Source organism: Myodes glareolus, chromosome 9 (assembly GCF_982192425.1).
Source record: "Myodes glareolus chromosome 9, mMyoGla1.1, whole genome shotgun sequence".
NCBI lineage: Eukaryota > Metazoa > Chordata > Mammalia > Rodentia > Cricetidae > Myodes > Myodes glareolus.
The window spans coordinates 53850515-53864234 of record NC_142034.1 but is presented as its reverse complement, the minus strand read 5'-3'; the positions used below and the strand labels follow the sequence as shown (position 1 = coordinate 53864234).

At 50.1% G+C, this 13720-nt stretch overlaps 1 protein-coding gene across 2 annotated transcripts; it reads right to left on the bottom strand.

Moving 5' to 3' along the window:
- Nucleotides 1–3424: 3424 nt before the first annotated feature.
- LOC125409468 (polyunsaturated fatty acid lipoxygenase ALOX15-like) lies at nt 3425–11468 on the bottom strand. 2 transcript variants are annotated; one of them, XM_048448517.3, is made up of 15 exons: nt 11277–11468; nt 9695–9899; nt 9289–9370; nt 9066–9188; nt 8844–8947; nt 8487–8647; nt 7583–7726; nt 6568–6777; nt 5614–5700; nt 5353–5522; nt 5071–5192; nt 4416–4516; nt 4127–4294; nt 3842–4017; nt 3425–3618 (listed from the first exon to the last, which is right to left on the bottom strand). In XM_048448517.3, exons 1-15 carry the CDS (start codon nt 11409–11411, stop codon nt 3615–3617), a joined length of 1992 nt encoding a protein of 663 aa, XP_048304474.3. In that variant the 5' UTR covers nt 11412–11468; the 3' UTR covers nt 3425–3614. The 2 variants fall into 2 exon arrangements, with proteins under 2 accessions (XP_048304474.3, XP_048304472.3); XM_048448515.3 differs by having other exon boundaries at nt 3425–4017; nt 11277–11467.
- Between the last annotated feature and the right edge of the window lie 2252 nt (nt 11469–13720).

Here is a 13720-nt window from a genome sequence, read left to right as displayed (position 1 = left end):
ATGATACAAAGAACAAACAGAGAGATTACCTCTTCAACCCCTGAAACATTAAGTAACTACATCTTGAATTAAGTATTCTGATGTTTAGGCAGGATGTGCAGCAACCACACCTTAGGCCAAGCATCCTGTAGGTAGCCACTCCCTGGGTCAAATCTTGAAGGAGCAAGAATAGGCCTGAACTCTCTGACCTTTGGTCAAGGTGGAATGGATTCACGTCCACGGAGCACGACTGAGTACTGGGATCAAAGGTAGGCCCACCACTACCTGACTGGCTTCCACATTCTGGGTCATAGCCCACCATTGAGGAAAGCAAAGGCAGGAATCTGGAGGCAGGAACTGGAGCAGAAGCCGTGGGGTAGTGTTGCTTACTGGCTTGCTGCTTATGACCTGCTCAGCCTGATTTTCACACACACCCCAGGACCACCTTCCTAGGGCTGTCACCACTCACAGTGGGCTGCCCCTCCCCATCAATCATTAATCAAGAAAATGCCCCATAGATGTCTACAGACAATCTGATGGAGGCATTGCCTCAGCTGAGGGTCCCTCTTCTCAGATGACTGGAGCTTGTGTCAAGTTGACAAAAAGTCAACCAGCAACCAGTCCTGTGGCAATCTCAAGCATCACCCACCGCTGTTGGCTCTGCCTTTGCCTTGCTCTTCCCACACACCTTACCACAAGATCACATTCTTAGTGAGTACCTCTGAGAGGCTGCCCCGGAAAGGATCATGCAATAAGAGGAACCATGGTGCAGTGAGCTGGTAAACATGTTTTTCCAGATAAAGACAAAACTCTAGAGTCTGTTGGCTAGATTTACCTAAGAGTAAAAACAAGAACCAGGTTGGAATGACGCTTCCTTCTTATCAAGTGTAAACTTACCCTGTGTATTGTTTCAGAATCTTTTGTTTGTAAGAATCTCCACTAAGCCATTCTGACAAAAGTGTTTTACTGTGCCCCAGTCCCACCAGTCAGGAGGCTATGCTTGGTATGGGTTGTTGTTGTTGTTTTGAGACAGGGTCTCACTGTGCAGCCCTGGCTGGCCTTGAACTCACAGATCACCTGCCTCTGCCTCCCTGAGAGCTGGAATTAATGGTGTGCAGCCCTGGCTGGCCTTACTGACTCTTAATGACTTGTCATAAGAAAGCATACGTGTTAACCTTAGAACGGGGTGCCCAGCTGTGAACCCTGTATTTGGGAGGCTGAGGCCGGAGAAGTTCAAGCTGAAGGTCAGCCTAGAGCTACATAATGAGACCCTGTTGAAAGGAGAAGGGAAGGACAGAGAGACAGAAACATAGATTTGTCAGGCTATGTCTGGCAAGAAATCATGTTTACATACACGTATGTAATGCAGCTCATAATCCATGACCTCACTTCCTACTCAGCAACCTCAGGACCTTAAGGGACCTGACTTCTAGTGTCAACCCCCATGAAGGCCAGGCCCCTTGGCTTTCATCCTACAAGTCCGTTTGTAACAAACCTGAGTGTCTACAAAGTTCATTTGCAGAAAGCAAGGAGACTTGGGCTGTTCTCTACAAGAGACTGAGGAGAAAACCTGTAAAAAATGTAAAAGCATTGAGCAAGGAACCAAAGATGTGGGGGCCCAAGGGGAAGGGTGTGGCCCCCAAGGAGCGGGGCACAACCTCCCAGAAGGGCATGGGCTCCAGGGAGATAGAGGTCTCCAAGAAAAAGGGTGTGGTTTCTGAGGAGCAAGGACCGGTAGAGATGTGGCCTCTGGGGGTCAGGCTCCCAGTGAGAAGCTGGCATCTCTGTGGTGCCACCTTCAGTACCCACTCTGGGTTACTGGAGAGCCTCCAGCAGCAGCTTCAGAAAGAGCCTTTGCTTATGGTCCTCACCCCACTGCCCACAGCTTCTCCTAGCACCACCCACCCCTACACTGCCAGACTCTAGTTCTGCTATGGAAACTATGGTATGTTCCCCTGACTTTGAAGACTTTCACAGAGTCTAACATTATACTCCACCCCCACCCCTCAAGTCTTCCCTGTTCTTCCTTCAAGAATTGATTACTTCACCCAGGATAGTTTTTCTCTGGTTCCAGCCATTGGCCTGCAAATTTCAAGATGTCATTGTCTTTTACCACTGAGTAGCACTCCATTGTGTAAATGTACCACATTTTTTAAATCCGTTCTTCAGTTGAGGGGCATCTAGGTTCCTTACAGTCTCTGGCTATTATGAATAATGCTGTTATGAACATAGTTGAGCAAACGTCCATGTGACATGATTGAGCATCCTTTGGGTTTATGCCCAAGAGTGGTATTACTGGGTCTTGAGGTCGATTGATTCCCACTTTTCTGAGAAACCACCATACTGATTTCAAAGTGGCTGTACAAGTTTGCACTCCCACCAGCAATGGATGAGTGTTCCCCTTACTCCACATCCTCTCCAGAATAAACTATCAGACTGACAGCAGGGGGTGAGGGAGCAGGAACTTGCATAGGACCAAACTAGGCCCTCTGAATGTGGGTGACAGATGTGTGGCTGGGGCAGACTGTGTGGCCACTGTCCATGGGACCAGGATTTATCCTTTTGCTTGAACTGGCTTTTTGAAGCCCATTCTCTTTGGAGGGATACTTTGCTCAGCATAGATATTTGGGGGACAACCTTGGTCCTGCCTTAAAGTGATGTGTCAGACTTTGTTGACTCCCCATGGGAAGCCTTACTCTCTCTGAGGAATGAATGGGAGGTGAGATCTGGTAAAGGTGGGGGTGTTTTGAGAAGCAGGAGGAGAAGGAGTAGGAACTGGGTTTGGTATGTAAAATGAGAAAGGATTGTTTTAAAATTAAGAGAGAGAAAGAGAGAGAGAGAGAGAGAGAGAGAGAGAGAGAGAGATGAACCAAGGGCTAAATGAAGGTGGAGTCCAATGGTAGAGCTTTCACCAAGTGGGCTGGGGCTCAAGGTTCTATCCTGAGTAACACGCAGACACCCACACAGATCAGATCAAGTACGAAACACATGTCTTCTGTGGAATTAAGAACTGGGTCAAGCAGACTTGTTTTCCTTACAGGAACACTTTGGCCTTATCTATACTGTTTGTTTTTAAATTCACACAGGTTGTCAGAGGAAGAAAGAAAACCACTCAATTTATTCTTCCAAAATGTCATCCTGATGCCCCAGTTAGACATTGCTAAGTCATGCTGTACCAAGAAAACCATGAGGTTTTCTAGACTTGTATTGATTTGGTACTTCCCAACTGGCAAATGGGAAATAGCTTGTAGACATGTCTCTTAATCCTTGAAGCCAAATATCTCCAAGCAGAAGAAATTTTAAAGATTTACCATTTTTCTCCATTTACACTCAAAGTGATTTGTAAAATGAGAAACTTGAGAATTCAAAGAGCTTGGCAATTGCTATGGTTACACTCTTTTTCAAATCCCCCCAGGTAGAAAGAAAGAACAATCTGGATGCTCCATAATCTTTGCCAACATTTTATTTACAATAATTCAATCCACACTCTTTTCTATCATTAGTCCAAGCCATCTTTTCTGTTGCCACTAGACTCTACTTAGGTTTTAAGTCTATTCAACTCATAAAGGGTGAACAACAATGGATAGCATCATCCTCTTGTGTCCCTGGTGTGCTTTTCTGAGCACGGTCATTATTTACCTTATAGGGAAGGAAAAGAAGAAAGGATGGATGAAGAGAGGCTCTCCTGAGTAACACATCCAAAGCAAACTGTTCACTGCAGCAGACAATGGAAAGCTGGCACTACGAGGGGGGTCCTGCACGGGCAGAGGATGGGGCTTGGGAGGGCAGGATTGCAACCACTCAAGCATGGGCTGTGCTTCGCTAGGGGTGACTGAAACAAGAAAAAGCTGGAGATGCTCACACAGCCACGCTGTTCTCCACCAGGCTGGGCTTCATGTACTCATAGGGTATGTCCAGGCTCTTGTTACGAATCTCAATTTCCTCTTCCAGGGCAGCCAGCTCCTCTCTGAATTTCATCAGCACAGCTTTGGCCTCGGGGCTTGAGAAGTGTTCCTCTGAATGCTGGCCCAGAGGCACCTAGGATGCAGGGGGGGGAAGCAGCTTAGAGCCTGTGACCCCGACCAGTTGAAGGCACATGGCTATCCCTCTGAATCCATCCTCTGGACCCTGAATAGCTGACTCTCACCATAACAGCCTGGCGTCTGCCCAGCAGCCAGATGACATTTATCTGGAGAGTAGACTGATGAGGGTCGGGCAGTGTGGCCATCAGCTTCTCCATTGTCGCATCCTTGGTGGTAGGTGGTGGCAGCCGCATGGTGCAGGGCGCATTAGGGACCCAATAGAACCAGTCCAACTGGGGAGACAGTGATCTAGGGTCAAGGTTGGCTAAACACAAATGCCTTTGGCCCACATGCTCACATTTCCCTCCCCTGCTACGGGATGCAAATTCCCAACTGCGTCCCTCTGGGAAGTACCTGGCCTAGATGGACAGAAGAGTGCTGAGCGGTGCAGGTGAAGATGCACATGGTGATAAAGTGGCAGGCCTGAGCCCGAGATTGTAGAGAAGTGGGAAACCCTACAAGAGGTGTGGACGGTTAGTGTGTGACGTCACCACAGCCACTAGAAATGAGGCCTAGGGAGGAGTGAGGAGGGATGCAAGGAGCTTGTGGAAGCTGACACGGGAGAGGGAAGAGAGGAGCCCTGGCAGCCATATCATACCCCACCCAAGGCTCAGGGGTCATGGTGAAAGAGAGGGCAGATGGACTGTAGGAGGTAGAGACAGAGTAAAACGGTGTCTTCCGGGTGCCACAGGCCTGATGGATGTACTCGTGAGCTCACGGCGGCTGGCTGCCTATACAGCCAGCATTATAAAATGAGAAGGGGCTTATGAGTCCTCGCACCCTAAATGAGGAGCTATGGACAGCTGGTGGCTTCTGAGGGAGGTCAGCTTTCTTTCGGGGTGAGGTTAGGGTCAAACTTTTAGGAGTGCTGTTCCTACTGCACCTAGAAAGGCCTTTGAGGGTTTTCATAAGGATTGAAATGCTTCTGGAAGATTCCACAGAGGTAGAGAGGGTTCTGGAGAGGGCTCAGAACTTGTGTCTTAGTTCTCATGCCAGGGACCCCTATTACCTCTCTTCTGGGCACCTTGCAGCCCAGTCTCCGTGATTTCTTGACACCAGGTCTGCAGTTCATGGTCATCTCTCACAGCCGCGTCAGTCTTGTAGTGGAGATCAAATATTCCCGTCACATACCTGCCAGCAAAGGTCAGGCAGGCGCACTGAAACCCTCTGCTCCCTGGTCAGACGGCCAAGTCAGAGTGTCCACCCCCAACCAAGGCACAGACCTCCCATTCCGCTGGTCTTCTCTACCTGCACCAGCACCCATACCCATCCTGCAGTCCATCAGCCTCACCGATTTATGACTTCCCAGAGTCGCAGGGCATCTTTAGCATAGAAGCAAGACTGAACATCCAGGAGCCCCCGCTCAGCCAAGTCGTCAGGGGGACACAGCGAGCTGTATGTCAGAAAGGCGCTGGCTTGCTTTATAAGATCCACATGGCCTCCTCCACCTGTGCTCATTGCCTACAGGACCAAGGACAGGCAGATGCAGTCGACTCAAGCTGCCCTAAAGTCAGAGGACAGAGTGAATCGAAACCCATTTCTGTCCCCATACCTTGTCGAAAAAACCTCTCTCTCCGATCAGATCATTCCTGGCCCGGACATTAATTTCCAAGGTGTAGAGCAGGTGAGGAACTAGCAGCTAGAAGGAGAAAAGGTGGGAGGGGTAAATCCGAAGAAATCTGGGCCAGGTCCCTGCAGGAAACAAACTGGACAAGGAGGGAAGCCCCGCTGCTAGGCTGCAGTCTTCATGGGAAGCATGGTCAGAGTCTCCCTGGTCCTCGGCACTGGGGGTGTGCTGATCTGTACTGCCTGGCTGGTGCCACGGCATCGACTTACTGCCTTCTGACATGGCTTTCACTCTCTGGGCTTCACTTCCACAGTCTTTCCTGGTCCCCAGAAGAACCTCACCCTCAGGCTGCTGCTCTGACTCTGCACTGTCTCTCACGGACAGGATGTTGGATACAATCATTATCGTCTTTTTTCTCTCTTACTGGAAATAAAACTCCCAGAAAATCAGATGTTTCCACTGGCATCTAGATTAGTTCTGAGACGTCCAATACCCTTTTTTTTTTTTTAAAGGATGAGCTCTGTGCTCTGATTGGCTGTAGTCAACCAGACTACTCTTGCTACCTTAGGCTACAGTTTCAGAACCTTTCAAGGACCGCTATAAGGAATCTGTAGTGGTTGTGTGTAGTCTTCTCTGATTGGATAGAATCTCTAAGTCATTTGTATCTATCATTGTACTGTGTGTATATTTATGCTTTGTATATTAAAAGAATAGAATCTTTACACCCTTTTCTCGGGAATTACCTTCATCACACCCCCTTGGGAATTAATATCATCATTGAAATGTAGAGGAGACCACCTCCCACTCCCTTGCTTGCTCATCTCCACCACTCATCTTACTTCCCTGGACCCTGAGATGCCACAGAGGGACGTTTCAGGGGCAAGAATGTGTCTTGGGCAGAGAGAAACACAGGCAGAACAAAAATGAGTAAGACATTACCTTAAAAACAGGGTGCACTGAAGGCAGGGTCCTCCTGGTGGCCACAGAAAAGACTTCAGCCATCAGGTGTCCTCTCAGGAGATGAGACTGTATCTCATGCAGCTGCAAGTCAGAGCTACGGACCCAGCATTTGGCCAGGAGCCAGTCCACTGGGGGATCCGCGGGTGTAAAAATCGGCGGTGGGTCCAATCCAATTTTGGGCAGTTCAAGCTGGACAAAACCAGAGTGTTGAGTGAGGAGTGGATGTTAGGGGCTCAGTGATCCCTGTTCCCTCCATCCCACACTTGTGCAGAAAGCTTGGCCTCTCCCTCATCTTTCAACACCACCTATTCACAAAGGTTCAAGTCTCCAGGTTTCAGCTGCTAGTTAGAGGATTTGTATGTGTCCTCATGACCTCAAGATTGGTAGGACCAAAGCCTAAGTGGGTGTCTCTGGCCTCAGCGTTCTGTTTCTGGAGAAACCTGCCTGACTCCCACTTTCCCTGTGTCCTTGACTCTAGCTCAGTTGATTCTCCTTCTGTTCCACCTCCTCTTCTTCCCTATGGCTTTACTCACCTGGGACCGCCCCCCCCAAGTCTTAACTTGAGACCCTAAACCCAGCGTTAGTACCCCACTTCTTCTATCCATTCTAACACTGAAAATGGAGAGGAGCCCCTTTCCCAGAAGCCCATATTCTGCCTCCTGAGCTCAGCTTAGTTAGCCTTTCTCATCTCGGTGCAATCCCCAGAAATCTCCCGCCTTCTCCACCTAGGGCTCTGGGGATAGAGGTCACCCATCCCCCCAACACTCTTCCCAGGATCCTTCCTGGACTGGTCCTTTCCTTGGCATCGGAGCTTACACAAGCTAAGGAGCCTGTCTCTCCAGCCACACACCCCTTAAAGTCAGAGCCCTGCCCATCTCCTCCTCTAGTGCCTCCTCGGTGCTTAGGGAATGGCACCACAAAAAAGGGAGAGAGAACCTGGACTGCAGGCTCATCAGAGGAGGCCACGCTGGGGTACACCCCCAGGTCCGCTCACCTGGATGGCCATGGGCAAGAGCTGCCCATCAGGCTGCAGCTTCAACATGACTAGAGGGGCAGCCAGGTACTGCTGGCTGCTTTGGATGACATTGGCCTTGATCCCATCCAGAAGGGAGAAATCGGCTTCAAACAGAGTCCCTTCCTGCATAGGGAGAGAAATGGGGGCTTCTGTTGGCATGGAGAGTCTTCTTCCCACCCTGGGTGCCCAACAAAGAGAGGAGAAAGAAGAAAATCGACCTCTTTCCAGCAGTCACCTGACACTAATTGTCAGAATGATGGCTGCCTCTGGGTGGAGAGACGCCAGTGGGCTGAGCAGAGGGGTGGGGTCTATGGGGTCTTCAGAGCATGTGCAGAGCTAGTGGGGACGTACAACGAGGCCAGAAGTATCGCTTGGCCATTACCCCTGAATCATGGGGGTGGAGAGTGCTAAGTACTGGGCTCAGGGACAGGCCAGGGGCAGGGTGATTTTCCCACTGGCCTGTTACCCTGAAGAAACAGATCAGAGAAGTGGGATTTCTTACTCAACACAGCAAAACCAGGATTCAGGTACAAGTCTGTCTTGTCCCATGAATGTTGTCTCTGTCCCATATTTGTTCCTAATTAACAACACCAGCCCTGACCTGGATTCCCTTACCCTGCATCCCTCTGGACCCATGACCTCTAGGACCATTTCCCAACTTTCAGTTTGTCTCTACCCCGACTAAGACTCCCATCCTCCACCATCCACTCTTCTGTGGTAGGCAAACCATGGCTCTCCATTTCTCCAGATTGGTCTGGGACTCTTGACAACCAGCAGGGTGTTCTGAGACTGAGACTCCACAGTGAATCTGAGAGCAGCAAGAGCTGGCAGAGCGCTGCCTCTGCTTCCCTGCTTGGTCTCTCTAGGGCTCCCATGTTCACACCTCCAGCTCCTTGCACAGTTCGGCCTGCAGCTTCTCCATCCCCCGAGGGAACACCAGACGGGAAGGAAGTTGAGTAGATCGCCTCAGCACCATGGGATTAGCACCATTGAGAAACTGGTACCCAAAGAAAGCATCCTCTTTCCAGGAACTTCGAACCCGCTCTGGGGATGGGAGGTGAGTGTATCTAAGATCCACGTTCCTGGTCCTTCCCACACCCGCCAAATCACCCCTGCTTGTCCCAGACTACCAGAGACACAAAAGCCTCTGCACCCCCCCACCTCCCCTGCCAACCCAGTTTTCTCTATCTCCCTGTACTGGGAAGGGTTTGAGGGTAAGAGCTGGAGTAAGTGAACTAACCAGCCAGTTTGGTGCGGCCAAGCTTGAAAACCCATGTGAAGTCATCTAGGTCTTTCCAGGAGGTCAGAGAATTTATAGGAAAGTTGATAAGGACATCTGCTTTCCTTCGGGGGAGAATGGGGAAAAAGGCTCGACAGGCATACTTAGAACCAAACCATACGGTGACTGTGCCACAGGCTAGACCAGCTCACCTCCCTTCACACCAGGCACCCCGGCTCTTACCCCCAAACCCGCGAAGCTTCAAATTCAACTCTTTTGTCCTCTCGAAATCGCTCATCTACAGGGAGGTCAGACAAACTGGTCGCGGCCACGTTCAGGATACCACCATTCTTCCAGTTGCCCCACCTGCCGGGCAGAAATGACGTCAGACTGAACACTGCAGGAGCTGCCCAGCTCACTATGGGTCACTGGGGCCATCACTGTGGGTCACCGGGGTCGGACTCACTGGTACAGACTCTTTCTTTCTTCCAATTCCTCTTCTCTATGCTTCCTGAACAGGCCTTGAGTGTCTTCAACCACAGTGCAGCCTAGAAGTGGAGGAGGGAGGCGCTCTGGGATGGATGTCTACTGGGAGCCTCTCTCTGGTCCCTGCCAGGTGTACCTCTTCAGCCAGCTCCCGCTGTCCCCGCTGTCCCCTGTGCCTGCATCTGCACGCCCCTCCTCCAGCCTTCATGACACCTGGGCCAGCTCCAGCATCACACTTCTTTGACAACTCCTTTAAAACAAGCAAACAACCCTCCATTCCCCGCCTCCCCCACCTCCAGACTCTAGCTCCCACCCTGCCTGGTCTTCCTCACGTAACTGAGGCCCAACTTCTTTTCCTCCTCTTCACGCCCCATCCCTCTGCTCACCAGTGCCCTCAGGAAGGCTCAGGATGCGGGTGCCCTGCACCCATCGGTAACAGGGGAACCTGTACTCTGCTCCCTGGTCTCCGGGGCCCTTCACAGAAATCCAGTTGCAGAACCAGGCGTCATCCAGAAAGTAATGGAGTTTCTGCACTTTCACAAACAGCAGGGGCCCCAGGTGTTCTGACACATCCACCTGGAATTCCACCTCCTGCCGACAAACACAAGAGGCACAGGACGGGGTGTCCAGGATGAGTTCTGCTTCCACTGGGCCACAAGGAAAGCCAAGCAAAGGAAACCAGAAAGAGGCAGGGAGCACGCACTAGCAGGGCCCCACGACATCACTCTGGGTTGTCGCCTCAACCAAGATGAGAGCGCTGGGGACAGAAGATGAAAAGGTACCCTCTCTCTCCTTCCTTCCCTTTACCCCCTTGGAGGTAGGCTGCGGGGGGGGGGGCAGTGAAACCCTGCCTGAAGCCCATGAGAGCACAGGTGAGGTGGGAGACCCCACCGAGACAAAGGATCCATAGGAATTTCCTGTAGGCGGAACCAGAATTTCTAGAGGATGTTCTCTAAGCAGAAACCTGGACTGAAGAGAGGGTCGGATAGAGAGAATGAGGTCAGGGACAAGTAGACACCTGGCAGAGTCCATGGAGAGAGTAGAGGCTGAAAGAACCAGCACCTTCCTTCAGCCAGCCTGCCTGTCCCCTGCGCCTGTGACTTCGTGCCCCGCCCCCAAGCCTCCATGATACCTGGGCCATGAAGCTAGGGCTGGGGAACCACACAAGACCAGATCCTGAGGGACATAGAATAAGCAAGAAGCTTGGCAGTTAGTACAGAGGAAGAACTAGAGACCTTGGAAGGCTTTAACAGGCAGGCTCTCTTAAAGTAGGAATGAACTGGGGAGAGCTCAAGGTGACCTGGAGTCTAGCGGGTCTAGAGGACATTCGCTGGTGGTCAAGGATTGGCCAAGACTCAGGTGAAATGCTTGGGGAACAGAATGGACCCAGCTTGCTCGATACTTGTATAGATGAAGGGCAAGACAGGGAGAAGCCCAGTAAGTGCCTTATTTCTCTGTCTTCCTTTGAAGAGAACATAAGACAGCATCCAGATCTGGAAGGATCTGAGAGTCGTAAGAAGAAAAGGAAAGCAAGATCAGCCACATAAAAACAGGGGACAGCACAGAGTATTGTGCACCCCACAATGTGCACCCTCCTTCCTACCCACTCCACCCTAAGATTAAAGATCCAGTATCTGCAGAGAAGATGGGAAATTCTAACTTCTAAAAATAGAGAGGTCCGACAGCCAGCACTACTGATAGTTGTACAGGGGAGTTCTGTGAAATGAGGGACGGACAGGACTATCCCCGCCAGGCGGCCCGCCAACAGCTGCTGAGCGCTCACAGAGTGCCTCTCTGCATGCGCTTTGCTTCCCAGGGCTGTGAGAGCCTTCCGCTGAGCTAAGGAACCAGCACAGGGCTCCTTGGGATTTCTCTGGCCTTGCCCTCCCCTGCCCAACCCCCCACTTCCCCACCCCCTCCCCACCCCACCCCACCCCGCCAGTCTAGTCTCAGCTCTGTGAAGCTCACCGAGTTCCGTTGGGGTGCTAGCAGCATCCCGAGAGATGCCTCCCCATGCTCGCCCACCAGCCACAAGTGGACTTTGTCTATGGAGCCTGCATACAGCGAGCACCCAGTGGAGACACGGATATAGAAGACACCCATCTTGCAGATGTAGTTTTCTCCCTTCTGAGAGTCAAGAGGGGTAGATGCGCTAAATAAAAGAGCCAAGGTCCCACCCCTTCAGAAGTCTTGTTTAGGGTTGAGCAGACGGTGGCACATGGCCAATCAACCCCGCCTTGACACGTGCTAGGGCCCCTACCACCTCCGACAAGTCTAGCTGCAGCCCCAAAAAGGTGGGGCCCTCACCACAGCAGAGCTCCCAAAAGTCATTTTGGTGAAAGCAAGATAAGAAGGAGACATAGATGGGGATTTGAAAAGAAAACATGCAAGAAACACTCAACATCTGGTCCAACAAAAAGGCAGAATAAGAAGACCCTGGCTGACTCTAGAGGAAGGAAGCCCCAGTGGCTAGAAAGGGCCACTCACCTAAACTCTCTCCCTCTCTCTCTCTCTCTCCCTCTCTCCCTTTCTCTGTCTCTGTCTTTGTCTCTCTGTCTCTGTGTCTCTCTCTCTCATATATATATATATATATATATATATATATATATATATATATATATATATATATATATATATATATATATATATACACGTCACAAGTTGGATCACCCATGTCTAAGGCTGCAGGGCAGGACAAAGCTACTCCACAGCATGCGTTTGAAGGATGCATATTTTAGCCACCCAATTAGTTTCAGCAACTCTGCACACTTTGCCCATCCTGAGGCAGGCTCTGGGCTCAATCCTTTAAAAGTTTTAAAGCCTCTGCCTCCTGATGTCTGCAAAAGAAAACCCCACATTCCCACCGCTACTTTCTGGACTGAAGCCCTGCATTGCCCAGAACCACCACCACACGCCCCTTGCTGTTTGCTGGAGAAACTTGTACTCTGGGTCAACTCTGCTCATCCTTCCAAATCCTGAAGAGACTGCAGCTTCTCAGGGAAATGCCTTCCCCACCCCACCACCCTCACCCAGAGATAGGCAGCTTGCCCACGGCTTGCCCCTCAGAGGCACTCCTGCTGCTTCCCAGTTGATGCTGTGATCATCTGTGAGTCTGTATCACCCACTGACAGGAGCGCCTCCTAGTCCTGGACCACATCCCAGCGTGACTTACTCATTCCTTGTTGTTGTTGTTGTTGCCCCTAAAACCCACCGAGCTGAAACTGCAGCTATAAACATGTCCTTCTCCTGAGGAGACGAGGGTCCACAAACGACCTTCAGGCCATGTGACTATTAAAGTAACCTTTGGTGCTGTTCTGGCCAGAGTATTATAAATCTAACTAAACAAATGAAGTCAATGGGAATAAGACTGAATGACAGCGGCTACCTCTATCCGTCAGTCCTGTGCACTTCCCAAGCTAATATCCACCTCCCACTGAAGTGAGAACAGCATATTTGCTAAATCCTGACCTGACCTCCAGGTAAACTGAGGTCAGCATTATTCTCAGGCACACGGTACTTACAGGAACTTCTGCTAACCTGCATTGTTCTGCTTCTGGAAGTGACTTCCCGATCAGAGTGAGTCCCTGGTGACACAACTATGCCCTATTCTTATTAAAAGTTCATATCCAGTCATACTTGCTAACAGCCATTGCAGCTACATCAAAAGGAGGCACCAACCCTGTGGGTTTTACCTTTATAACCTCCTCTGCTCTCCCTCAGCCTATTCACTCAGCTCAGGGCTGCCTCTGTCCTGGTAGTCACAAAAGTGCATGCCCCTGGCTGGGTCTGTGTGACTCAATAAAAACTTCAAATTCATAAAGAGCTGACCCTGGTGACCTTCTCTTAGGTGAGAACACTATGTCTGTCTTTGTCTCACACATAACAGCATAATTTATACACTCCTTGTTCTGCACAGATGACTTTCAGGCCTTGTGGCTATTAAAGAGTAACAAAGTAACCTTTGGTGTTGTTCTGTCCAGAGTATTACAAATCTACCTAAACAAATGAAGTCAATGGGAATAAGTCTGTGAAGGACAGCGGCCTCCTCTATCCGTCAGTCCTATGTACATTCCCAAGCTAATATACACCTCTGCATTTTGGGTTTTTTTTCCCCACATTTTAACACAAATCAGGAAATTATTTCATATTAACACATGAAGATCTCCCTCATCTTTGAAGGTTGCTGATGTTTTGACATAGCATACTCTACCAGCCCCTTATAAATAGATATTCAAGTTATTAGCAATCTTCTGCAACTATTTTTTGCTTATAGCGTTAAATCTAGTACTTACTCATAGACAAATACATCAGTGGTACAAAATCCTGAAGATGGAATTAATAGGGCAAATGTCTATGTAATTTTGTCAGAGATTAAGAAACCCCCTGCTTCGGCTGGAGAGATGGCTCAGTAG

Bases quoted from the DNA above. Each gene is read 5' to 3' on its own strand.
- LOC125409468 (XM_048448517.3), bottom strand. From the start codon at position 11,411: ATGGGTGTCTTCTATATCCGTGTCTCCACTGGGTGCTCGCTGTATGCA. The intron at 8,648-8,843 runs GTTAGTTCACTT...TCCCATCCCCAG, and splicing joins TGGCCGCACCAAACTGGCTG to AGCGGGTTCGAAGTTCCTGG. The intron at 6,778-7,582 runs GTGAGCGGACCT...GGTTTTGTCCAG, and splicing joins TCTTGCCCATGGCCATCCAG to CTTGAACTGCCCAAAATTGG.